Genomic DNA, 27,846 nt, shown 5'->3' with positions numbered 1-27,846 from the left:
CCATAGGGATTTAAAAAAAAAAAGTCTTTGTTTAAAGAGTTATAAGCAATGAACCAAGCCAATTAGGAAGTGAATTACAACACTACAAACTTTAATTTAAAGCAAAAAAAAAAAGTTTAAAATCAGACAAAAAGACAAAGGTACAAGACTGGACCAATTTATTATAAAGCATAAATAAACAGAACAGTGAAGGAAATTCTAGGTCTAATTCTAGTTGGGAAATAATTTTTGAACTATTTGCTCATTTGCATTAAAATATGCACACATGTCGGCTACTTTTACGCTATTTGTACGTGTAAGTGTCGAAAACGCAAAAGTGTCATGAATCATGTACATCATGAATCATGTAAATGCATATTTTCAGTTCAAAACAGCCATATTTGAGAAAAAAAAGTCGAGTAGTTTGCATCACATTGTATTTTCACAGAATACTCCAATATTTAGTCTGAACAGCTCTATTAACATATTTCCGGGCTTTCGCAGCGCGCGCACATGACGTCATCGCAGAGCTCAGAAACCATTTTGTCTCGTGATAATTGTGCTCTGTCTCTTTAAGAACTCTCCACACCTATCGACTGATATGTGACGTACTGATTTCTACAATCGTACTTAATCGACCGCCCGCTGTATTTTGTTGTCTTTACAGAGGATGACGCGTGTATCTCTGGTTTTGTTCACTTTTATCATCCATTACGGTAAATAACAGAATGTTTTAGACTCAAAAGGCAACTGTAGATATTTCATTTGCCGATTTAAAATAGGGCGCGAGACCAGAGTTTAGGAAAGTTGGGGGGGACACATACATGCTTTCGATTATTGTTTGTCCATTGAAAATACAGCTTCAAAGCAATGAAGTAAAAAACATTGAGTCGGCTTTTTTTAACGGGATAAAAATCTACCCGGCATTCAAGTCTTTGAAGGAATGAAACGCAAATGTCTAGAGAGCAAAACTGAAAACTATCATTTGACTAGAAGTTCGGATCCTCTTTGACCTGCTCACAGCCATGGTGACTCAAATATCTTAGCGGCTTTGTGAATAAGTGCATTGTGCAATGGGGACTCAGAGAAACGGGTTCTGCAAACGAGAGAGTTTCATTCTCTCTGTTGATGTGGGAACAACTTCCATAAGGTGCCATGTGTACGATAAGAGTGCCAACATCAGGGGGTCCTGCTCCTCAAAGGTAAATTACAGCCGGTTGACAGGAATGAATGACTTGACAGGATTGTGCCAGTGCCTTCCAATGTGTGAAATCTGACAGAAGCTTCTTCGTTACAGGTGTCCCTTCTGTATCCTCAGCCTGGATGGGTCGAGATTGACCCTGAGGAACTGTGGAAAGGGTTTATCACTGTAGTCAAAGGAGCGGTTCAAGGTCAGGCTTTTTTTATTCTGCCTCTAATATCACACAAACATGCAGCGCCCCCAAAAACTATTTGGACTCTTTTAAACATGTATAAATGGCATCAAGTCTAGTGGCATGCATGCAAACAAATCATGCTAGCAAAATGCAAACATTAGATTTTTTTTGTTTTTGTTTTACATACAGTTTACAGCTATATAATATTATATATTCAGTGTCAAACTTTATTTCTAATATGCATATTTCCGCTGGTGTTGCAAGATTAATCAAGCACAACATGTTTACTATGTCTTCTGCATGTACAATTTTTTTTTTTACTTTATTATATACAATCATCATCAATAATGCATGTTTAATGCTCTAATTAGAAACTTTTGTTATGAGAAAAACTAGTAAAAGTAAAACTAATGAACGTACTCGGTTACTAACGTAACCTCGGTTCCCTGAGATACGGAACGAGTACTGCGTATGGGGAAAGGTCTCCCTTTTTCCCCGCTGCTGAAGCCTTTTTCAATAACGCAGTGTAACTGCACCGTCATTGGTTCACTCATAGACAAGTTGTTGAACCAATGGCGGCGCGGCATAGCTGCGCGGCCTATGGCGACAAAGCGCGCGAATATTCCCGCCGAAATGGGCGGGGTATAGGGCTATATAAGCAGGCGTTTCGCCATAGGATTTCAGTGTCAATCGACTGAAGCGACGACCCTGAGCCGCAGCCTCGTGGCACGGCAAGTGACGCAGTACTCGTTCCGTATCTCAGGGAACCGAGGTTACGTTAGTAACCGAGCACGTTCCCTTTCGATACTTCACTCGTACTGCGTATGGGGAACGAATTCAACCACGCCGTGCCACGGCTGGGAACGATATAGCTTGCATTTGGCCACCCAGAGGGGGGCAAAAAGGGACAAGCGGAGGCAAAGCCTAACCGAACCCATGGTTACACTGAAGGAAGATACTTCCTATGGTGGCGTGAAGCGGGACCTGTTGGAAGCCGCTAATCACACCGACAGGACCCGAGCTTGTAAGGTCGGGACATCGAGGTGATAGAACCTGACAAAGGTGGACGGCGAAGACCAGCCGGCCGCCTCACAGATGTCTTGGATGGAAACTCCGTTGGACCAAGCCCACGAGGAAGCCATTCCTCTAGTGGAGTGGGCCCTGACTCCTATGGGGCAATTAGTGCCCAGTGAGGAGTAGCACAGGTTAATAGCATCCACTATCCAACGGGAAATGCGTTGTTTCGAGACCGGAGACCCTTTGGTGCGGCCGCCAAAACAAACAAAGAGCTGATCCGACAGTCTGAAAGACTGTGATCGGTCTATGTAGGTCCTCAATGCCCTGACTGGGCAGAGTAGCTGCAGCTCTGGTTCGTCCGCCGAGGGAGGAAGAGCAGAGAGCGAGATGACCTGAGCTCTAAACGGAGTTGAGAGCACTTTAGGGACGTAGCCATGCCTAGGTTTCAGAACGACCTTAGAGTCACCAGGCCCGAATTCGAGGCATGCAGGGTTCACAGAGAGGGCCTGCAAATCGCCAACACGCTTTACCGATGCTAGTGCTAGTAGCAGAGCGGTTTTTAGTGTTAGGGGCCTGAGGTCGGCTGAACCCATTGGTTCAAATGGGGCTCTTTCAAGGCCCTGAGGACCAACGAGAGGTCCCAGGAGGGAATAGTGAGAGGGCGAGGAGGATTCAAACGCCTAGCACCTCTCAAAAAACGGATCACGAGCCCGTTTCGTCCCACCGATTGGCCAGCAATAGGAGCGTGGAACGCTGCAATGGCTGCTACGTAAACCTTAAGCGTGGAAGGGGAGCGCCCCATTTCCAAGCGTTCTTGGAGGAAAGACAGTATGGAAGATACGTCACTCTCCACAGGGTCTATGTTGCGTGTTGAACACCAATCAACAAAGACTGACCACTTCTGGTCGTAGAGGCGCCTCGTAGATGGGGCTCTAGCCTGAGAAATGGTATTTAGGACGTCCCCGGGGAGGCTAGTCGGCTCCCATCGAGGGACCAGAGGTGCAGAGCCCAGAGCTGCGGCTGTGGGTGCCAGATTGTTCTGTTTGCCTGAGAGAGGAGGTCCCGTCTCAGGGGAATCGGCCACGGGGCTCTTAGAGAGAGCCTGAATAGCTCTGAGGACCAAACCTGGTTCCTCCAGAGCGGGGCCACCAGAAGGACTCTGTGCTGGTCTTCTCTGATACGCCTGATGACCTGGGGGATCAGTGCGATCGGAGGGAAAGCATAAAGGAGCGTGCTGGGCCATGTGTGGGCCAGAGCATCTACTTCCTTCGAGAAAAATGTTGGGCAATGAGAGTTGTCTTCTGAGGCGAAGAGGTCTACCTCTGCCTTCCCGAAGAACTCCCAGATCGTGAGGACCACTTGGGGGTGGAGCATCCACTCGTCGGAGGGGATGTTGCTCCGTGACAACATGTCCGCACCCAGATTGTTCCTGCCAGGAACATGAGTCGCTCTGAGCGACTGAAGCCTCGGAAGAGCCCATTCCAGCAGTCGTTTCGCCAGAGCGCATAAGCGGCTGGACGAAAGACCGCCTTGGTGGTTCAGGTATGACACCACCGTCATACTGTCTGACCGAACTAGAACATGACGTCCCGTCAAGTAAGCCTGAAAGAACTGAAGGGCTTTCATCACTGCTAGCATCTCTAGACAGTTGATGTGTAGATGGCTTTCCTCGTGGCTCCACGAGCCGAAGGCCGGTCTGCCCTCGCACACAGCGCCCCAGCCCAAGTTGGAGGCGTCTGTTGAGAGCACCGTCCTCCGTGAGACCGCCTGTAAGGGGACTCCGCGTTGGAACCATACTGGATCCATCCAAGGTTTCAGGGCTAGAAGACAGGCCCGATTGACCTTGAGACATAGGCGGCCGTGCCGCCATGCGCTGGGGAGGAACCCGGAACTTCAACCAGTACTGAAGAGGCCGCATCCGAAGAAGGCCTAGCTGCAGCACCGGGGAGGCGGAAGCCATCAGCCCTAGCAGCCTCTGGAAAAACTTCAGAGGGAGATAGGCTTTGTTCGTGACAGATGCCGTGAGCTGCTGAATTGCCAGGGCGCGCTCTGGCGAGACTACTGCCGTCATACGGACCGAGTCGAAAACTGCTCCCAGAAACGAAATTCGTTGAGTGGGGCATAGCGAGCTCTTGGCTAAGTTGACCCTGAGACCCAGGCATTGTAGATGGCTGAGGAGCACGGATCTGTGGCCGTTCCAGCTCGTCTCGCGAACGGGCTAAGATGAGCCAGTCGTCGAGGTAATTCAGAACCCGGATTCCCATCTGTCTCAGAGGGGAAAGCGCCGCGTCCATGCACTTGGTGAAAGGGTGCGGGGAGCCAGAGACAGCCCGAAGGGCAGGACCGTATATTGGTATGCCACCCCTTCGTATGCGAATCTCAAGAATCGTCTGTGACGGGGGGCTATCTGGATGTGAAAATACGCATCCTTCAGGTCCAGCGAGCAGAACCAGTCCTCGGGGCAAATGTGCGCGAGGATCTGCTTCAGCGTCAGCATTTTGAACTTCCGTCTCATGAGGGAGTGATTCAAAAGCCTGAGGTCTAGGATGGGTCTGAGACCGCCATCCTTTTTGGGGACCAGAAAGTAGCGGCTGTAAAAGCCTGTCTCGCTCTCTGACGGAGGAACCATTTCCACAGCTCCTTTTTCCAGCAACGACATGACTTCGGCCCGGAGGACATGAGCGTCGTCCGGATTGACCGATGTTTGAAGCACCCCGGCGAAGCGAGGGGCCGTCGTGCAAACTGGCGCGAGTAGCCCTGGTTTACGATCCCCATGACCCATTCTGACACATCGGGGATGGCCTGCCAGGCCTCGGCCCGAGTGGCTAGGGGTTGAATAATGTTGGGTGACAGACCGCCGTTGAGAGGGTCGTACACCGCGAGGGGTGGAAGAGGAAATTTGCTCTTTTGTGATGAGGTAAAAATTTGTCCGCCGTGAAAACGGCGTTTGGAGTGGGCGCAACAGGTGTGGGCCCAGCTGTCACTTGGAGTATGTTTCCCACGCCCGGAAATAAACGAGGCGGAGGGAAATTACCCGTGGGAGCTTTTGGGGTGGTCCGGTCGTAACGGGACGGTCCCCCATCCTCTTCCTGTCCGACGAATCAGGACGACTTCGGGAGGCACCGGGTCCAGCACAATCCTGGGCCGGGGTCCCTGGCGCTCGGGAAGGGAGGGCGCTTCGCAGGGCGCGAGCGCTGGCGATGCTCCTGGGCGGCGCTGCCTGTGTTGCAGGTGGGGCTGGTTTGTTCTGCTGAGCCGGCGCAGTCCTGGGGCGGCTAGACGCAGAAGCGGAGCTGGAGCGCTTAGGCAAGAAATGCCTCATAGCCTGAGACGATTTCTGCGCGGCAGTAAAGCGCTCAGTGAAGCCATCCACTGCAGGCCCGAAGAGACCAGAAGGCGAGACCGGGGCGTCTAAGAAGGCCGTCTTGTCTAGGTCTTTGATCTCCGTTAGGTTGAGCCACAGGTGGCGCTCCAACACGACCAGGCTGGCCATGGAACGACCGATGGCCTGGGCCGTAGCCTTCGTAGCTCGCAGGGCAAGATCCGTGGCGCTGCGGAGATCTTTGAAGGCTGGCGCGTCGATTCCAGACTCATCCAGAGAGCGGAGGAGTTTGGCCTGGAATGCTTGAAATATGGCCATGGTGTGGGAGCGCAGAGGCAGCTTGGCCCGCCGAGGTGTAAGCCCGTCCAGCCAGAGTAGAGGTGGTCCGACAGGGCTTGGAAGGAAGGGCCCTCTTCGTCTTCCAACCCACAGCCGCGGGAGGACAGAGGTGAGCAGCCACCGCTTCATCTAGGGGTGGCAAGCGCTCGTATCCCTTCTCCTCGGCGCCGTCGACGGCGGTGAGGGCGGAGCGGTGCGTAGTGTGGAGGCGGGCAGAGTAAGGAGCGCCCACGACTTCGTCAGCTCTTCGTGGACCTCAGGAAAGAAGGGCGCTGAACGCTGGCGAGGTGCTTGGCGGCGGCCTGGCAGAAACCATTCGTCCAGGCGGCTGCGAGACGGCTCCTCTGGAGGGGCCCACTCGAGGTCCAGCTCTTCAACGGCTCTAGACAGGATGCGGAAGAGCTCGGCATCCATGCCCTGGCCATGCTCGATGGGTTCCAAGGGAGGCGGTGGAGCGGGGTCTTCCGGCTCGCCAGCCCATCCTTCCGCTTCGGAAGCCGCAAGAGACATGGAGTCGTCTTGTTCGTCGTCTGTTCCCCCGAATGAGACGAGGTCACTCGCTTCTGCGGAGGGACGCTGCTCAGGGCGAGAGAACAGAACTGGAGAGAGTTCCCTGGGAGGAGAGGGCGAGGCACGCGGGGGCTGGGCCGGCGTGAGCTCGCTCAACTCCTGGCGCTGAGTCGCTCTACCCCGCTGTCTTTTCCTCGCCGGACCGCGGGAGGAAGGAGACGGGAGGGCGCGAGCGGCGAGATCGCCCTCAGTGAAGAAGGCGACCCGCGAGCGCAGGGAAGCGAGACCCGCGCGCCCGCAGTGCGGGCATGAGTCTCCAGCGAGCGCGCCGTCTGCGTGGGGCTTGCCCAGGCAAGCGACACTCGCTGTGTCCATCGTCGCCCGTGCAGGGGGCCCTGCAAGTACCACATGAGTGGCGGGGCATCGTGAGACGCCGCTGCCGTGAAAACGGCAATTGGGTGGCTCTTTAGAGCGGCGAGGGCCGCGGAAGCTCTTAAAGCGGTGAAAACCGCTGGAAATCGCTCTTTTAGAGCGGCGTTTAAGCCGCGGATGAAGCTCTCAGGCGGCGCGCCGGATGGCGGCAGGGGACGCACAGGAAGCGGCCGGAAGCGGGAAGCGGGAGGCGGCGGCTCGGCGACGGCGCTAGAAGCTGCAGTCCGCGAGGGCGCCGGCGCTTTCTTCCACCGGCGAGTCCAGGCGAGTCCGCTGCGGGAGCCTCTTCAGACGGCGGCGAGAGCAGAAGGCGGCGAGCTTCTTCGGCTTCAGGCGGAGATCAGCGAAGAGAAGTAGATGTCGTCGCTGAAGGAGAAAACACTGAAATCCTATGGCGAAACGCCTGCTTATATAGCCCTATACCCCGCCCATTTCGGCGGGAATATTCGCGCGCTTTGTCGCCATAGGCCGCGCAGCTATGCCGCGCCGCCATTGGTTCAACAACTTGTCTATGAGTGAACCAATGACGGTGCAGTTACACTGCGTTATTGAAAAAGGCTTCAGCAGCGGGGAAAAAGGGAGACCTTTCCCCATACGCAGTACGAGTGAAGTATCGAAAGGGAACAACATATTTATTTTATAATTACATCCTGGACCAGCGTAAACCAGCGTCTTATTATACATGTGTAATATGTAATAACTCTGGGGGCACTGTGATTTATTTTGATGTCCAATCTGATATATCAGTGCTTCTCAACAAGATGGTACTCTGCAAACTTCAAGGAGGGCCTCAATAAGTATTAAAATCATTTTAATTTAGTTATATAACATAATCTCATTTCAAATGCAAAAAAGCTGTCAATAAACTGACATATGTTTGAGTTTATTTATATTTATTGCAACAGAAGTACCAGAGGTATATATCAGCTTAAAGAGTTAGTTCATCCAAAAATGAAAATTCTGTCATCAGTCGCTCACCTTCATGTTGTTTCAAACCCGTAAAGACTTTTGTTCGTCTTCGAAACACAAATGAAGATATTTGAATGAAATCTGAGTGATTTCTGCGAACTACCACTGTGACACTTCAAAAAATTCATAAACAGATTGTAAAACTTATCCATATGAATCCAAATTTTTCTGAACAGACTCAATCGCTTTATATTTGATGAACATATTGAATTTAGGCTTATTATTTTTTATTGTAGTTATATGGGTGCTCAGTTTTTCTTATTGTTGAATACATTTGACCAAAATCTCATGATATAAAAGAGAAAACACTATGCACAGGATATTTAAAACCGTATATTTGCTTCAGCTAGATGACAAACACCTGCCAAAGACTAAGACGGTTCTTTTAAATAAAAAATAAAAAACATTAGCCTTTGTAGACGTAGTGTTTCTTGTGTAAAGAAAACACTGTACTTACTCAAACATCAGCTCTTTCATTTCATTTGCATTGCAAACACGCAGCACTTTGAAATGCTTTTCTTTGGTTGAATTTTTGTAAAACCCACATACAGATGACTAATAGCATTAATTAAAAAAAAATTAGATGAATTATAGAGATACAAGGTTTCCGCCTAACATTAACGACATCTTATTTGTAGCATTTATTTTTTTATTTTTTGGAATTGGGTAATTTTCCACAGCACACCTGACAACCTGTCACACTGGTTGGATAACACTGCCATACACTGTCAATGGAGGAAATCTCTCAAATTTTATTCTCTTAATTTGTGTCTCAAAGATGAACAAAAGTCTTATGGAATGACATGAGGATGATAAAATGACATTTTTTTTTATTTTTAGGTGAACTAACCCTTTAAATAGGAGGCCTTTGAATATCGTCTTGTACAAAGGGGGTCTTGTTGTCAAAAAGGTTTAGAACCTCTGTGGTAAATGTTGTTGGTCCATGAGTTTAAAGGTCTGATGAAGGTTATAATAGTGATTTATGATTTTCTATGATTTAGACTCAGGCTTACAGATGTGCCAAATGGAAGGTCTTGGCATTTCAACCCAGAGGGCAACATTCATGACCTGGGACAGGTTAGTATATGTTAAATTCTGTGATTTCTCCAGAGAGAGCACAGTGGACCAACAGAGGTGACTTGTTTTATATTATTATCTCCAGAAACACAGGAAAACCATTTCATAATTTCATCACCTGGCAGGACTTGAGGGCAGTCGAGTTGGCGAGATCCTGGAACGGGTCCTGCACTATGAAGGTGAGGCTTTTGTGGATCATGTCATCACCTTGTTGACATATTTGTTCAATTTAGTCTCTCCTTGAGCCAATCACTGAAACAGATCAATCAACATAATCCAAATGATCCTGGATCGACATTGACAATTCATACATTATTATTACCATTTATTATTATTAATACTTTTATCCAACAAGGACACAATAAATTTATAAAAATTGACAGTAAAGACTTCATATAAATGCTGTTCTTTTAAACGTTCTATTCATCTTATAATCCTGAAAAAATGTATCACAGGAATAAATTACATAAAAAAAAATACTGTTTTTATATTTTTATTCAAATACATTTGAAACAAAATTGCTCTATTAATGCTTATACAAAATTTATGCAAAACGAAACAGAAACAGAAGCTGTTGGTACATTTTTAGGTGTTGGTTCAGTTAATGCTAATAATCTCCAAATGGCTAAACAGTTGCCTGTATAATTTAATAACAGTCAATACATAACATTGTACAGCAGTTTATTACTGCAAACAAAGTGTGTATTGTTTGGACTGTGACAGTTCGTTATGTTTGTCATTCATTGTGTTTGTGTACATCAATGAATGAGTGTTTCATTCCAAGTCCTGTGAGCTAAATAAGCAATACAGCAGTGAAACAAGAACCTCTATGACTTCTTGCTGATATAGACTTCTTGCTTTAAGATTGATTGCTGATATTTTTGTGCAAGGTGCTGACAGTGAATTTGGATGGGAATAGTTGGCCTGTGAGTATCTTTGTGACGCATACTAAAAGTGTTCAAGTTTGAGTCAGCAGAATCCCCTCCTTAGTAGCTGGGTTGAGTTTCATGTTACTGTTCCTATGGTTTGCATCATTCACATTGATTAATTTTTTCCCCATCATTTAGGAGTCAAAATCTTGTCAGTTTGAAAATTACGACCCATGTTATTGCAGTTCACTCTAAGCATCCCTGACCCTGTATTTGTAGTCGCAGATAAAACTGGTTCTTCTTGAACAAGTTTCAACAGAGAGGAAAAATATTTTCATTATCTTATCATAGAGGGCAGAGGTCAAGCTGGAAGGTGGTGGTGATCTCCTGTTTTACTTTTAAGTTTTTTTTTAAGTGTTTTTTTTTTTCTTTTCTTTTTTTTTCTTTTTGTCACAACTATTGTACTGTCCACATGGAACGTTTAAGCGTCTCAAAATGGCTTGAATGTGACTCTACACCTTTGCTTCATTTAGTATACAAGGAACCATGAATACGCTAATTAGCCCCGCCTCCATTTACGCACACAAGCTCAGAGATCCATTCAGTTATCTTACTGAGGTAAACGCTCTTTACAACGTCGATCACATAACAGTAATTAATATGATTAGCCTTTTGCTTGACTACGTTATCAAACACCTAATAATGTGTTGCTAATGTTACAAAAACCATGTTCCCGTTCACCATCAAGGCAGATAGCTGCCTTCTGAAAATCAGCATCCTTACAAAGGCTTTGAAAAACTCAGAACGTCAGTGGACAAAGGCATATAGTTCATCGTAACATCATACACCTGCTATATTGCTAAATCTACCTGATTTTTTTATATTAACAGAAAAATATACCTGATAACCTGGCTTCTCTTGAGACTCCCCTGCTTCACAGCATAGTAATGATATGCTAAAGCCCGCCGGCACGTTGACATGATTGGTTACAACATGTTTGTGACGTAAGAAACACCAGCGATTTCAAACCGTGTTTTTGAAACTGTCTTTAGATCACTAAAGATTTTAAAGAGAAAATACTCTGCAATGGTGTTGACTCATGAATTTGCACATGGTTTGTCTTAAAGCATATTAAAAACACCAGATAGACATATAAACAACATTAAAAACTTGACTTTCATCACAGAGGGACTTTAAAATATTTAGAGTTGGCATGAAATGGAAGTTGCGATCTTCTATTCCCTTTTGTGAGTGACGTATATCTGAGTGAAACGGCTTCTTGAACAAGAAAAAATTAGTTCAAGGGTGGGACTTGATTTTGTCCATCGGGAATTGGACTGTTATGGTTTGCTATTGCTGTGATGTCATGTGAGTGACAGGTTGTCCCGCCCTCACGCTCAAAAACCTGTCTTCAGAGAAGAGAGGTGATGTCATTTCAAGAAGGGGATGTTATTTTGATTAAAGTCCAGAGCGCATGAATTAAAGAAAAAAGATGTGTCTATGGATAAATCTTTTTAAATAAATACTGCAATTTTCCGTAAAATGTTAGAATTGTCAATTTTGATTTCATTGTGATTTTAACAGCATATTTATTTGCATGTATGTGTTATGACAGACAGTAAATGGGGTGATGAAGCTGTTGCACTTCCTCACCAGACAGAAGCGGTTCCTTGCGGCCAGTTTGGTAGTTTTTACTACCCAACATGTGTCACTACGTCTTGTCTGGGCCTTGAACAATATCCCTCAGGTAAACCAGGTCTACTTCAAATATGGCATTCAGTATTTGTCTTATCTAGGACAGGCACTTTTAACCTACCTTTCTCTTTCCTCAGTTGCGGGAGGCAGTTGAAGACGGCTCCTGTTATTTTGGGACCATAGACACCTGGCTTCTGTACAAACTCACTAAAGGTGGCTGTTACATTATGAAAAAAACTCATAAATTGATGGATCCTATTGTCTAGAATTCATCTGAGGAAATTCATGAGTGGAAATCTGATCTCAGGGTGCATAGTACTCTGGCTGGATTCCTTTGGCTATGTTCACACTGTCAGTCCAAATCCGATTATTTATTCATTGGAATCTGATCTAAATGATAGACTGTCCAAACTGTGTATCGCAACTATTCAGATCCGATATGTGTGTTCTGTGGCGCTCTTTTATTTTTCAGAATATCTGCATTTGTTTCTATTGCAATGGTCTCAAAATTCAAAGTGTTTAAACCAGGCTGACTAGCAGTGTATTGTAATTTCCTGCTCAACCTGCTTTTCGCAACAACTTTTAGCATGTTTCCTACAACAATGTCTGTAGTGTTTACATTTTACTTGCCATGAGAACAGCGAAATCAGAGCAGTCAGACTGAAACTGATTTCAAATGTGATTTGAAAAGTATTACAAACCACCAGTGATGGGAATAACGGCGTTATAAATAAACGGCGTTACTAACGGCGTCACTTTTTTCAGTAACAAGTAATCAAACTAATTACTTTTTCTCCCGTTACAACGCCGTTACCGTTACTGGCAAAAAAAATGCCGCCTTACTATAATTGAGCTCACTGATGCAGTTTTCATCCGAGTAGCCCTCTCTCTAAGCCATACAGGACCTGCAAAGATTTTTCTCTGGTGTGTGCTGCGGTTAGTCATAGCCTACACAAATATAGGCCAATTTTAAACTGATAATAATGAACAATGCTCTGTGTGTGTGTCTGTGAGCATGCGAGCTGAGCGCGAGCTCAAACCAGAATACCCTTTGTGACATGCTGGATTGGAAATATGTGAAATAAGTTTTTCTAGTCGACTAGTAGTTATTCATTTAAGCCATTAGTTGACTAATCACGTTTATATTAATTTAATTTCTTAAATAATGGGGAGAATAAACCATAATAATGAGCGTTTATGTTATATAGGCTATGCTATGCACTCCAGCGCACGCATAAAGCTTGCCATAAAGAACCGGCAAAAGTAATAATTATGAATATGACAAAAAACAGCAAGGAGACATTTTAATTGTTTATTAATAAAGTGATGTTTTCTTAATCAGTGTCGGCTGCGAAGATGAAGTTGACATTGCTGACTATCATCATCTCCGCATATACTGGACGCGCCTAGAGAGAGAATGTTGCCTACATAATCAGAGTAGCCTATTTTTTTCTTTTTTAGATATTTCAAGCTTTCTATAGATATATTTCTCTTGTCTGCAAGGCAAGCAGCCGCTGAGTTTCGGTTCATAGCCTGTAAGACACGCTCCAGTTCACGCGCCAGTGATAATTTATTCTTAGACTTATATTTAATATTGGGGGCATTAAGTTATTTGACATATTTTATTTTTTTTAAAGTAACGCAATAGTTACTTTCCCTGGTAATTAGTTACTTTTATAATGATGTAACTCAGTTACTAACTCCGTTACTATTTGTGGGAAGTAACCAGTAACTATAACTAATTACTTTTTTAAAGTAACGTGCCCAACACTGCAAACCACATATGAATGTAGCTTGAAACGGATTTGTAAAAATCGTGTTTCATGTGTTTTTTTGGTTTTTTTTTATGTCATTCAAACTAAATATCATCGGATTCCAGTCAGATATGCACAAAAATTGGATTTGGACTGACGGTCTGAACAAGGCTTTTGAGAGCTTGCAGAGTTAAAATCATGCGATCTCTTACATTACTGACTAACACTATTTTTAGAAAGCAGTTTCCCCACATTCCTTGGAAAAGGTGAATGTCACACCAGTGTTTATGGGTAGATAATCATATGCTGTCACATCTACAGTGATGATATCATTTTACATTACTTATTATTTTCCAACTTGGCACATTATTGATAAGGATGACCAGGAGCCATGCAGTGTGAGATTGTTTCAGGCTATTTGGTTGTATTTTGCACCCACTGATCACATACACTACAGATCAAAAGTTTGGGGTCGGTAATATTTTTAAATGTTTCTTTTTGCGTGTATTGAATGTAAAAACAGTGATATTGTGAAATTTTATTACAATTTAAAATAACCATGTTCTGTTTTAATATATTTTAAAATGTAATTCATTCATTTGATGGTAAAGCTGAATTTTCAGCGTCGTTACTCTAGTCTTCAGGGTCGCGTGATCCTTCAGAAAATATTCTAATATGCTGATTTGCTGATCAAGAAACATTTCTTATTAATATCAATGTTGAAAATAGCTGTGCTGCATAGTAGTTTTGTGGAAACCGTAATATATTCGTAATACTTTTTTTTTTTTCAGGATTCTTTGATGAATAGAAAGAAATAGGAAGAAATTTCTTACTGACCCTAAACTTTTGAATGGTACATATTTTTGAATTTGTACATACCCATTTGTGGTTTTCTGTGATGTATTGAATGCAAATTGTACTTGAACAGTAACAAAGAAATATTTTTCTTTGTAGCGTTAGTTATAATGGCTTGCGAATTATAAAGAGCCATATTTAAAAAAATCAGTTTTTATGGCCAGATTTTTATGACTGTCATGGAGATGCATTAAAGCTTAAACATATAATGGAAAATATCTATATAATTTTCACACATAAAAATAAGTTGGTAAAAACAGCTCTGGCTATAAATAGCTTTAGCAGGTCAGTGAAACTGCTGAAGGGGGTGAGTACAAATCTGAACTTCTTGAAGACCAGGAAAAATTCCTATATTGAGGGCTCAGCTCAGCACGTCTTTTAAAGTTCTGTTATGTTTCATTGTTTGTTTGCAGGCCTGGTTCATGCTACAGATTACTCTAATGCCAGTGCAACAGCAATATTTGATTCCTATCAGGTCAGTTACAGCTGTCCGATTACAATATTTGTGTAATTGTTGTTATCTGATCATTACCTTTGGATTGTGGACTTGAGTACAAACACATGTGCCTTGAGAGATTAAAGGTACAGTTCACCCAAAAATGGTCATTCTGTCATCATTTACTCATGTTGTTCCAAACCTGTATAACCTTTCTATCTTACATGGAACAGAAAAAGAACTATTATCGTTAATAAACAGTTGCTTTGTTTAAGAACCCAGATAAAATTTAAATCATTTATAATTTTAACTTCCCCTCTATAATAGAAAATAACAAAATACCCCCTCAACAATGGTTTTCTTCATTATCAAAATATATTGACTTGTTCCACATTTGTAATGACTTTCCAGACAACACAGATCCCTCTGTCTTTTTCAAGCTTTCCCATACAACCTTCTGGGTAGATTCTGCCATTTTATTTTAATTTTACTGTATTTTTGGTCAAATAAATGCAGCATTTGTGAGTGTTAACAGGCTTTGTGTTCAGAGAAGGAGGCGGGAATCTGCGAATGTTGAGCATAAACATTATATTCATAAAAATAAACAAACAACAAAACAGATGACTGCCGCATAAATTAAACAACAACATAAACTCCAGGCCTGGTTCTTTCTTGACTTCCACTTTCATCACTCCTTTTATCCTTCTGGAGCTCCTCCGTGGTACTCGAGACCTCGCTCCATTCCCACGGCTCTTGGCCCTGCCCTGCTTGCCACAGTGAGCAAAACTTATTTAAAAAAAAAAAAAGAAGAAAAAAAGGAACATTTGGCAAACAAAACGAAAAATCTTAGAACGTTTGGCTAGCAAATCCATTTTCAATCAGTTTTTGTTTAATTTTATTTTGCTCGTTTTTTCTTTTGTTTGAAAATAATTCATTTGCAAATCTTTACTAATTTGCAAACACATCACGTTTTTTTTCTTGTGAAACAACTGTTTGCAAAGTTTTCATCCAAATTGTTTGTGAAGTAAATGATTAAACATAAAGGACATAGTCAACAGTGGATGAAAGTAAGATGAATTGTATTGGTCTATCATTTTTTTTGGTGAATTATACTTTTAGAGCTGCCCATGTGTATCTGTGTTTTTCATATTTTGTCCATATAGTGTCTTAGAACGTGTTTCTGTTAGTGGTGCATGTTCATAGGATGTTGTCTGTGCTCATAGTGTGTGTTTGTGTGATCATCAGATGTGCTGGAGTGGATTTCTTTGCTCACTTCTCTCTATACCTCTCTCAATCCTTCCCAGGGTGCAGAACACAAGGTACTCATTCACCCTTTATTGCTCCAACATTTCCAGAATACTTTTTAGTGCATTCTTGACTAAATTAATTAATGCTCTTTTCTTGTATTTAGTCATAATTTTGGATCATGTGACCCTTCCATATTCGGGGTGCCCATCCCAATCATGTCTGTTGTGAGTATATCTGTTGTCATGCATTTTAACATGATTTGTTTATAAAGACAATACACATTAAATAAGATTTCTGTGAATGTGCCAGTTTTCGTTTCTTTTTTTTTCTTTTTTTTAAATGACATGCGCTTGATTGTATTTGGTGCCACAATACTACTTGTCATGTCACAGATGGCAGATCAACAAGCAGCCATGTTTGGAGAATGCTGTTTTGACACTGGAGATGTGAAAATTACTATGGGCACAGGGACCTTCATGGACATCAATACAGGAAACAAACCACACACGTCTGTAGCCGGTATGACATTCCAGTGCTGATCTTTTCTTGACTAATACGCTCACAATATTCAGCTGTAAAAGAACTACTAATAATAATCCACTATAACTACTACTACTAATCCAACTACGTAGTAGCACACAATTTTAGACCTCATAAAAACAAAATTGAAGTTTTGTTATTTGAATTGTACACTACCATTCAAAGTGAAAATAATTACTGACTTATTGTTCAGCAAGGATGCATTGAATTGATCATAAGCTAGCATAAAGATGACTCAAAGAATCCTGAAAAAATATATCATGGTTCCACAAAAATATTAAACTTTTTTTTCAACATTGATAATAATAAAAAGTATTTCTTGAGCTGCAAATTAAAATATATTAGAATGATTTCTAAAGGACCATGTGACACTGAAGACTGGAGTAATGATGCTGAAAATTTAGCTTTGCCATCACAGGAATAAACTACATTTCAAAATAAATTAGAAAAGTTATTTTAAATTGTAATAATATTTCACAATATTACTAATTTTACTGCACTCTTGATAAAAAATGTAGCCTTGGTGAGCATAAGAGACTTCTTTCCAAAACATTTAAAAAAAAAAACTTGTGACTCATGATGGATCTATGTGATCGGTTAGAAAAGAACCACTGATGTGTCCATTTGTTGGTCCCTCTCTCCTTTTCATATGGTCTGTATCATGTGTTTTCTGAATAGGCCTTTATCCGCTGGTGGGCTGGAAGATCGGTGCTGATATTGTGTATCTGGCTGAAGGCAGTGCTGCTGGAACAGGTTCTGCGATTAAATGGGCACAGGATCTAGGTAAGGAAGACTAATATTCATTTACTTGCAAAATATCAAGCCCACACATATCCCTTAATTTCAATTTGTATTTTTCACTACCTAATGGAGTTGAGCGTGTATCTACAATCTTCCCTGGTTCTTTTTGTATTTATGAGAAATCTATTTAACTTGAATAAAATTTGGAAAAAAAAAAAGCTGAAGATCTCTTGGTGACCAAGTTATTTTGTTGTCGTAATTCTATTATTGTAGTGTAACTTCTTTGCTGATTGTCTTACAGAGCTCTTTTCTGATGTGAAAGAGACAGAAACCATAGCTACTAGCGTGGAAGACTCAGACGGCGTGTATTTTGTGCCTTCTTTCAGTGGCTTACAGGTGTGTTTATGTGTGTCTGTGATATTTTACCTCATAGACTTTCATTGTTGCCTATACAGGCTGGTCTTTTGTATGTATGTGTCTACATGGTTTCTAGGTCGTGGTTCATCTCGTGAATTTGTTATGTTTGTTTTTGTGCCACAGGCCCCTCTGAATGATCCTAAAGCTTGTGCCTCTTTCATGGGCTTAAAACCTTCCACAACCAAGAGACACCTGGTCCGAGCCATTCTGGAGTCTATAGCGTTCAGGTGAGCTGAGCAAAGCTGCTTGCAAGATCTGACTGTATTGTCAAAAGATCTCTCAATAATCAAAGAATATGATCTGTTAAAGCTATGAGAAGACAGAAGGGACTGATTGTGTCAAGGTCAGAAATTAACCAGGCCTTAGGAAAAAATGGGCAAATATTGCCCCTTAATAAAATCAAAAGTTAATTTCTGGTATTAACTTTTAGTATATGACCAACTACACTGAAAGACTGTGATAGCCAAATCAGTCAATATGTGCTCATATACATAGTGGTGGATTGCTTCAAATCATCTGTTATTATATCTGTTCTGATAAACGTAAGATAGCCTACTAAAATGATTAACTAAACTCTGTGGAAATGAAAATATTTGAGTTAAACAAGTCCCTGCAGGACAGTGTAAATAGACTTTGTCCTCAACCATATGTGTTTAGGATTTAGCTCGATATTTAACACTGTTTTCCCAGATTTATTAAGTCTGCATGAAACGGAAGTTGCGATAGGAACCGTCACATATACCCTGATCTTTCAGTTAAACCAAAATTAGCTTACTTGAGGTATGCAGGTTCCAAAACCTGCTCTGGAGCAGGTTATGTTCGAAGAATAAGCTGCTATGACTACTTGCATACCCTGAAATTTACCTATAGGTAATGACCACTAGTCATTTAATACTAGTGCATCTTTAGTCATTACCTGCATATGTGGTTCATGCATTTGTCATACCAAGTACATACTACCAAATAACAGCACTTCTGATTCTTATTTTCAGGAACAAGCAGCTCTTTGATGTCATGCTTAGGGAAACGCGTATTCCCATTACTAAAATCAGGTGAGGGTTTTACCCCATTTCTCTGTCTTGTGACATGGACTAATCTACCTGTCTGAACTTTCGTGTATTTCTACACATTTATAGGGCAGATGGAGGTGTATGCACAAATGATTTCATCATGCAGCTGACTGCTGATCTGTTGGGCCGCAAGATAGCGCGTCCAAGTCACTTTGAAATGTCCTGTCTTGGAGCTGCTTTTGTAGCGGGACTAGGAACAGGTAAGGAAAAAAACATATTATAATACAATAAATAAACTGATTCCTAATTTAGGCTTAATCTGATTCTATGTACTCTATAAAGTCTTCTGTATCATATTTGATATGCATATTTCTAAAACCTCTAAAATCCACATGATCAAGTCTTTGCTGAAAAACCTGTTGTACACCAGGGTTGGGCAAAAATACACCAAAATGTATTTAAAAATAAAATACCAAATATCTTAATTTTAGGTGTATCAAAATAAACTACAAAATACAGCAGCTACACCATGTATCAAAATAAACTACTGTGTTTTTGTATTTTAAAAATACAAAAAAATACTTTTACAAGGGAGCATGAATTTTTTTCGCAAACCTTCCATCAATTAGCCTATTTGATCAATCCCTTCACCATTACACTGACTCAGTTGATTAAGTAAACAATGTTTGAAAGCACCAGCTTTTCTCTGCCGAGTCTTGCAATAAATCTGACATATGCATCCAGTTAAAGGCACAATATGTATGATTTTTGGATTAAAAAAAATACCATAACAACAATACAGTATATTTTGTTGTACTTGCATTATCCCAAATGTTTCCAAGGATGTTTAAATCCAGAGAAATAAGCAATTTTAACCAGGACACGGACTGTGTCCGTGCATCACCTTAATTTCTGGTTTTATTTTGTAGAAACCATGGAAACTTTAATATATTGTGTTTTATTAGACAAATGAGCAACTGTTTTGATACAATCATTGACAGAAAACTAATCATGTTATATAGCTCAAAGTTAGTCTCATTTTTGATTTACCGCAACCATGTTTTACCATGCTCAATATTGATCTAGTTTACTGCAGTGTGCAACAAGTGTCTCATAGCAGCTACTGGGTGAACACTCAGAGTAACATTATAACATCATTCTCAACACACTCAAATGTATTTAATATGATAAACAGTGCTGCTTTACTCCACATACACTTGACTGGAAAAAAGCGAAAGTGGCAACTGTGGCATAATAAAAGCTCCACTGCTCTCGAGATGTTTGCTCTCATCTCTCATTAGCAATCACTCCAGCGGCCTCGTTACTGCTTGCACAGTACTCGGCCCTGCTCTGCTTCATACTACAGTAACCTTAATAATCTGATCCCATGATTCAGCAAAATCAAGGATAAGGGACTGAATAAGTGACCTCTAGTGGCTAAAATGTACACATTGTGGCTTTAACAGATCAAATATTCACATATCCCTGTGATCTCCCAAATGAAGGTTAGTTTTAATGTAACCAACAGTTTAATGTTTAACAGTTGTGAATGACTCATATAATTGTATCCTAATTTATTTACTTGGTGTTTGGTAATGAAGGGCCTACTTTGCATCAGCAACACTGACTCAGTGACAAACAAGTCATTCATAAGAAGACAACTGATGGTGCCTGTATTCATAGCAACTAGTTTTCTAACTAATTAATCATTTGATTGTTAATTATAAATAGAGGGGGATGTTGTCGGTATAATAGTTTTCAAGAACATTATGTAAATTCGTAAACGATTTAGTAGTGGTTAAACGGATCATTGTTGATCATTGATCCATACGGACCAAGCCCCACGGTTTGGCAAGCATGTGATTTGTAGATCAAATGCAAGTTTAACCAAAATAGAGTAAAAGGTTATCATTTGCACGTGTTTTGTCTTGCTAGTTTACACATTAAATAGATATAAAACCATTCCAGCGCTAGAAGAGGCAAAAGAGGATTTAATTCGGTATCGTATGCCGCGCTTTTATCAGTGCGCACAGACGCACATACAAGGCTCGAGCCCACACACACAGAGAGAGAGGCGCATTTCATATAGCTCGCAAACTCCAAATTGATTTCTCTTTCGTGTCCTCAATGCACTTGGATGGACACATACACGCATTATGTCAGACAAAATATTATGTCTTAATTGAACAAGGTGACAATTCGGAAGTGTCTATATCGGATGTGTGCGTGCATGGGGTCTTACTCTTAAAATGACAGCAATCTATAAATACCTGCTGTTGTCTGTCATGTAAATCAAACAACAAAACACAGCTTTAACAAAGATTCATCTATATTAAATTTAAACAGTGAACAATGTCATTTTACATTTAATGATTACATTTATGTACACAATAATTAATACTACAGTTAGACCAGTGGTGTTCTGAAATGAGGAGGCACATTTTTTATTCATGAATCAATGTAAATTCATGCATTTCTCTTAATGTTGACACATCTTCCTTGTTAAATGAACATTACTTTACATTACAACAAATACAATTCTGTTTAGTAATTTTACATTAAAGCTGAAGTCTGCGATTTTTTTTTTTTTTTTTTTTTTTTTTGTGTCTCCATCTCTTGTTTAAAACCTGCAATTGCAGTCATATGCGGAACAGTTATCTGTGGGTGCGTTGTGCCTCGGCACAGTTCGTCAGCGCGGATGAATCTAATGCTTGCCGTCAGTCACCGCACCGGTGTTGATACTGAACTTAAGAATCACAGATTCTACATCTTGAAAGTATGACCAATATAAGAATTTTCACTGGAAAATATCACCTGAACAAGTAACATGTCTGCCACTTTTGTTCTGACCAACTGAGGGGAAAAGCATTAGGCCTACAATAAATCAAAAATTGATTTTGGATAATTTTTAACCAAAAAAAGTTGCGGACTGCAGCTTTAAAAATGTATTGTAATAAATGTTCTATTTATCAAAAACAAGTCAATCTCATCAAGTTAGTGTTTTAAGCATTACTACATTCATTCCAAAATAATAACTAAAGGCAATAATAATTTAAACAATATATTTTATTTGCGTATTGAAGTTTTTCTTTTTAATTGTCAACTTAGGCTATTTTGGATCATCAGTCATGCTACGTTAACACTGTCTGTCACAGACACAAAGATGTATTTTTAATTTCACCAAGATGATTGCACTAAAAAAAAAAACCCGCAGTCATCATGCTTTCAGTCCATTTCAAGTTTGATTTTGAAGTGACATAAAGCGGTGATATCTAATTGGGTGATCTGTTTACTTACTTTTCAATTAGTCGTCACATTGACGCCATTATTTGTTAATTCAAACTGACGCGCGGAACGTGCATGTAAACAAGAGGCGGGATTTACCGCACAAACCAATCATATCCAATCATAACCAATTACATCCAGTCATAGCGCGATGGAGACATTGCCTCATCTGTCGTGACTTTCCCCCATTCATTCTCAATTACCCCCCACAAAACCCACCGCACGCTTGGGGTCTAATGGTTTTCTATGGATTCCAATGAGAGCAAAGGGAGGCATGTCTCCTGCTGAAACTTTACCTGCGGGTGTCGCTGTTGGGCAGTGTTCCTTTAGAAATACGAGTGACTTGCGCTCTTTTTAATGTCATAATTTGTAATATTTGTGGTGTTTTATATGTAATATGGATTATTTTCTCACCCTATTTTTTTGAGGAGGCACTGCCTCCCTTGCCGCCTCAGAGGAAACACCCCTGAGTTAGACCTTACACTTTATTTGTAACTTTATGTTGTATTTATCTATGCTTGTAATTGGTGTACAGTATTTGTTCTTTTGACAGTCTGTTCACTTTCCTTTAATAATGCATTAGTTAGGCTAGTAGTTTCTGCTGTGGTATTGGAGTAGTTAAAGTAATAAATGCAGTTACCCCCACCCCCCAATTTTTTTTTTTTTTTTTGTGCTGATCCAAAAAATGATCCAATCCATTACTTAATGATCCGAACCGTGAGTTTTGTGATCTGTCAAACTACTATTATTTGGCCTAGGCTACTAAAACGAATACCAAAACTTAACATGAACTGTTTAAAATTATAGCAGTTCATGCCAAAAGTGTATGTAGCTGGCAGCCTGCATGTTTCTTGACCACCTTTTTCCATATGGATCAAACTACTGGGTAAACTATTGAGCAGGCACCAATCAGAGGCCGCATTTTTTTGATGTCATCATGTAGACTTCTTACAAAGTATTTTACAGTATTTTAAAACTACAAAAATACAAAACACTAAAGTATTTTGATACAAAATAGAAAACCATTTTTATCAACCCTATCAAATGCAAATTACAAAATACTATTTTGTATTTGAAATATGTAATTGAAATACATGTATCGGAAATACTGCCCATTCCTGAGGTAAACAATCTACTAGGGGTGTAACAATACCCTCATTTCACGATTCGATGCATACTGAACTACAATACAATATTATTGCGATACTCCAAGACATAGTAAAGGGTTAACAAAAAAAATTACTGTTTATTTAAAATGTTCAATTTGGTATTACATTTGGAGTGGAAATTAATAAGCTTGGGGACCTGGTGCTAGTAACCCAATATACAGGACAAAGGCAGGCCCGGATTGGCTAATCGGGAGCACCAGGAGAATTCCCGGTGGGCCGGTCTGTTTATTTGGCCGCGAGGGCCGGTGTTGTCATGGCACTGGGTTGAAATATGGATGCTCAAGAAACTGTGGACGCAGCCAAATGTACTAAGCTGAGTAGCCTAACTTTTTCCTAAAAAACATTTAGTGACGGATTTAGGCCTGGACGGCCCAGGGCAGCACGGGGCAACCATGCAAGAAAAAACAAACAAACAAACAAATGCATGATCGGGTTTTTACCACTCATTTGCATGCAACGTCAATGATATCATGTCACTCGGTGGGTAAATTAACCTGGACTCGGAGTGTGCGCTCGGAGAAGACAACTCGCTCAAAAGTATACGAGAAGAAGGGATGAGGTGACGTCTGTAGGGACAGCGGGACAAGTTCTAAATCAGTGCTAAATTATGTTAAGGCAAAAGGTCTAAGCACCGGAGGCCGATTTAAGTAACGTAAATAAATAAAAAAGAAAGAGGGGAAAACATGCAAAAGATAAAGGCATGTATGCAGCTTACTCATATCGTAATAATAGTAGGCAAATAATAAAATATGGCCTATCACTTATGTTATGTTGCTTGCTATGCTATTACACATTGGCCAACAATATTCATTTTTCTGCTTAACCAGACAGTAAAATGTGATTTTGTAACATATAACGTAATAGCCTACTTTTAATATTTTACTGTAAAGTTGTGCAATTTTGTAGGATTTATGGTATTTTGTGTTATTTATTTGCCTCAATTTGTAATAATTTAAGTATATACATTTATATAAAAGCAAAATTCTATGTTAAATCCACTTTAATAAAGATCTACATTTCTAAATTTCATTCATAGTGATAGACATGAAAAATGTGCCTGGGTTTAGTGGACGATCTACTGGAAATCAAACACTTAATTATATTAAAATTAAAATAACATGATTTTTTAACTACAGCCACTAGATGGCTAGAGAATAAATCAATGGTTCACATTATAAAATCATTATTATAACTATAAAAATAACTCTATCAAATTTTAGCATTTTTTGTACTATCATTTGTACTATCATGGGTATTTGAAGATATTTTTGAAACACACACTTTTACAATTATTTACAAGGCTGTAGAGAACAGTGCACTACTGCAGACTTATATACTGAGGTTTTAATTACATTATTTTAATATAGTCAGTCGTGAATTAAAGTGGTCCCGTCTAAAGGCCTGTACACACTGGGACGAATATCGCACGTGTTTATCGCCAGCGTTTTTCGAGACGTTTTTTGTGTTCACATCCAAGCAATTTTCACTGGCGATGCGCAGAGTGAACGTGCAAATTCACTCCCTGGCAGTATGTGGCGCTTGTGCTTAACGGTAGTGCAAATAAACATATTTATGACATTAATAAAGTTAAAGAAGATAAAAATGCAGATATTAAATGGCATATATATATATATGAGAGATGGTAGTCAGAAACGGTAGTGCAAATAAACAAATGATATTAGTAAAGTTAAAGAAGATAAAAATGCAGATATTAAATGGCATATATATATATATATATATGAGAGATGGTAGTCAGAAACAGTAGTGCAAATAAACATTTATGAAATAGACATTCTCAACTATATTTCTTGAATGTAAAAGAAAAAAAACCCAGCAAAAATACAGAAATAATACACATCTATTGGTATGGCCAAGAACTGGCAGAGCACCCATAATAGCGTGCGACTCAATCAGCTCCCTAGTTCACTAATCAGGGCACTGATCAGTGAGGCGGCCACATTCATTTAAATGGTATACTGATACACGACCAAGGAAGCTAGGGAGCTGTTTGAGACACAGGGATAGTTTGTAGGCCTTGGCATGAAACTCCAGGGCTGAAAATGAGTCCCAATCCAGCCCTGGACAAAGGTGACGCCAGAATAAAAATATTCATGATCCTGACGCTGAAACACAGATTTATTTTAGACAAATATGTTTGCACTCTGTCACTAACTAGATATATTTAATAATGTAGGCCACTTTTTACTGAAACATAAGTCATTTGGCATTATCAGGACCAACAAATATTCCCCCATTGCATTACTATACATTATATTCAACATTATATATAGTAGTTTAATGTAGTCTAAAAAAAAATTCTCACACAGTAATTTTCATTTTGGGTGAACTATACACAATACATATTGGCACTATCCCTGATACATATTTTTGCATTTTTGTATTGTGATTTATTGTGACACAACATATTGTTACACCCCTACAATCTACTACATGTTATCTGTCTTCTGACTGATAGTTCATACTTTTGTAGCAAGTAAAAAGGCCTTTTATTATAATTGTGAAAATAGCTTTGATCATAACTTTTACTAGATGATGTTTGGGTCATACAAGTCTTACACATGGTTATTCCAACATCATGCCTTCCATGACAAACTACAATGACTATTAAACATATTTTACTGGAATGTAATGTCTTTAATGTAAATAGACAAAGGTTTTATTCCGAGATGTTAAACTGATGTATTTAAGAAAGTATCACCTGAATGTATTTTAGAATTTTTATCTTGTATTAATATAAAATGTCTTATATAGTTTTTTTGTTAATTGTATGAATTTTGTTGTTTATTCAGTTTTTGCAATGAAAATAGCCTTATTGACATGGTGTAAATAAATAAATAGATCATAAAACTAAGCATTTGAAATATCCTAAGATATTTTATTGGGAGATATAGAGTGGCAACTGATATTTGAACTAGTCTTCTATACTGTTATAAAGATCTCATTGATTCACAATACATGCTATCAGAATATTTTTGCTCAGTTTTTTTTCTCCTCTTATTTCATACTATATGAAGCCTGATGTATCGAATATGATACTCAACAAAACGTTTGTTAGATTGTATCTATTAAACTGTTAGATTGAAGAAAAACCAGACTGTTATTTCAAATGTCAGGCTTTACAGAGTTAATCTGCCCATTTTATTCTGAATTGTCCTTTAGGCTACTGGAGAAGCCAAGAGGATCTGAAGAAGCTTTTGACCACTGACCAACATTTCCTTCCCAGAAGGAGTAAAGCAGAAGGGGACAAGGGAGGCCAATATAGAGCTGTCCTGCAGAGCTGGGAGAGAGCTCTTCAGCGATCCATGCACTGGTACAGCCAGCCCTGATTTACCACAAGTTTGTTTGTGCAAATCCAAGTCACTCATTTGTGAATCCAGTAGTGTTGTGATGATGATGAGGTGTCAGGCTGCTGCACAATTCCTACTTTAGAATAAGACAGATGTATAATTATGATTTTGCCAATCAAAACTTCAGCCATCAGGCACTGAAAATCAATCAGTGCCTTTATCCGACTACTGTTTTTTTAAATAAAAATGAACAAATGAATTTATTTAACTGTGCCTTAATGAGGAGCTTTGGTATGAGAGATCCTCAGTGAGGTAACCTGGTTACTTGTCTCCCAAATTATGACATCTCACCCTGAGAGGAGTATTATAATTATAATTATGTTGTTTACATAGATTGGATGGGATTAAGTGAAACTTACTGCTCTTTCTCACCTTTTATTACCACACATTGTTCATCCATTAATAGTGTATTGCAAGGAATACAAGCATTGATTGATGATATTGTAATTTTCATGTAATTTTAGTTGATATTTTCTAATATCCTGATGTTATATAGGTTATTTTTTATATTAAATGTACCTCTTAATACAAAGACAATGCTGCAGACATGGAAAACTTGTTACCTGAAGTGCTATATTTCCTAAAGTTTTTTTTTTTTTTCCCTGACATTTATTTTTTTTTTTTGCATCCAACCTGCTATTACTTGTTTTTTTACAAACTATAGCAGTGTTGCAGTTTCCTCTTGATGCTATCATCTGTGGCTAATGATTCTACATTCTGCTGTAGTAAATAAGTAACTGTGAAACTGTAATATCATAGGCTGATAATCAGGGTTTCAAAGAAAGAATAGACTATGATATTTGAAAAAACAAAAATGTATTTTATGAATAGACTTTCAAAGAACTCTAACATTGTGCCATGTTTTATGTCAGTATGTGAAATTAATTGTTTTAATACATTTTCAGTATGCTATTTTAATGTCAGATTGTGTGCAAATAAATTGTGTCCTGCAAATAAGTCCAAGGTTTTCAGTGTGGGGTTAATGGATAAAACGTGACGTTTTAATACTAAAATGAAATAAAGACTAAAGTCCTGATACTCATTATATAATGTATAGGTCTAAAATTGCTAGTTACAGTAGTACTTTAGGTAACACTTTATTTTAGTGCCGTAGTTACACATTAATACGTGTACGTATAGTAATAACATTAAATTATGCATAATTGCAAGTAGCTAACCCTAACTGTAACTGTAGTTAATTAATAGTACTCAGTATTTATTTGAGTAATTACAATGTAACTACGGCACTGTAAAATAAAGTGTTACCTTACTTTAAAATAGTTTGCTGAAGTCTTACAACTGTGTCGAACAATTTAATAAAACAACTGTGCAAAGTAAATAAAGTCGCACAATAAAGGCTAAACCAAATAAGGATACCCTACAATTATATATGTAAAGGATAAAGTGGTATGAGCAAGAAATAATCGTAAAAATATAT

The 27,846-nt window shown here is 40.0% G+C and overlaps 1 protein-coding gene across 1 annotated transcript; it reads left to right on the top strand.

Annotated features, from left to right (window-relative positions):
- The first annotated feature begins 559 nt into the window (after positions 1 to 559).
- gk5 (glycerol kinase 5) lies at positions 560 to 27,354 on the top strand. The gene is made up of 16 exons (XM_067362417.1): positions 560 to 1,181; positions 1,277 to 1,370; positions 8,946 to 9,021; positions 9,107 to 9,200; positions 11,506 to 11,637; positions 11,723 to 11,798; positions 14,608 to 14,669; positions 15,876 to 15,949; positions 16,042 to 16,102; positions 16,271 to 16,397; positions 17,097 to 17,201; positions 17,461 to 17,555; positions 17,700 to 17,803; positions 18,569 to 18,628; positions 18,713 to 18,846; positions 26,221 to 27,354. The coding sequence occupies exons 1-16, from the start codon at positions 1,053 to 1,055 to the stop codon at positions 26,385 to 26,387; spliced, it is 1,590 nt and encodes a 529-aa protein (XP_067218518.1). The 5' UTR covers positions 560 to 1,052; the 3' UTR covers positions 26,388 to 27,354.
- Positions 27,355 to 27,846: the final 492 nt, after the last annotated feature.

This window comes from Chanodichthys erythropterus, chromosome 16 (assembly GCF_024489055.1).
Source record: "Chanodichthys erythropterus isolate Z2021 chromosome 16, ASM2448905v1, whole genome shotgun sequence".
Taxonomy (NCBI): domain Eukaryota; kingdom Metazoa; phylum Chordata; class Actinopteri; order Cypriniformes; family Xenocyprididae; genus Chanodichthys; species Chanodichthys erythropterus.
This window is presented reverse-complemented; position numbering and strand designations above follow the sequence as displayed.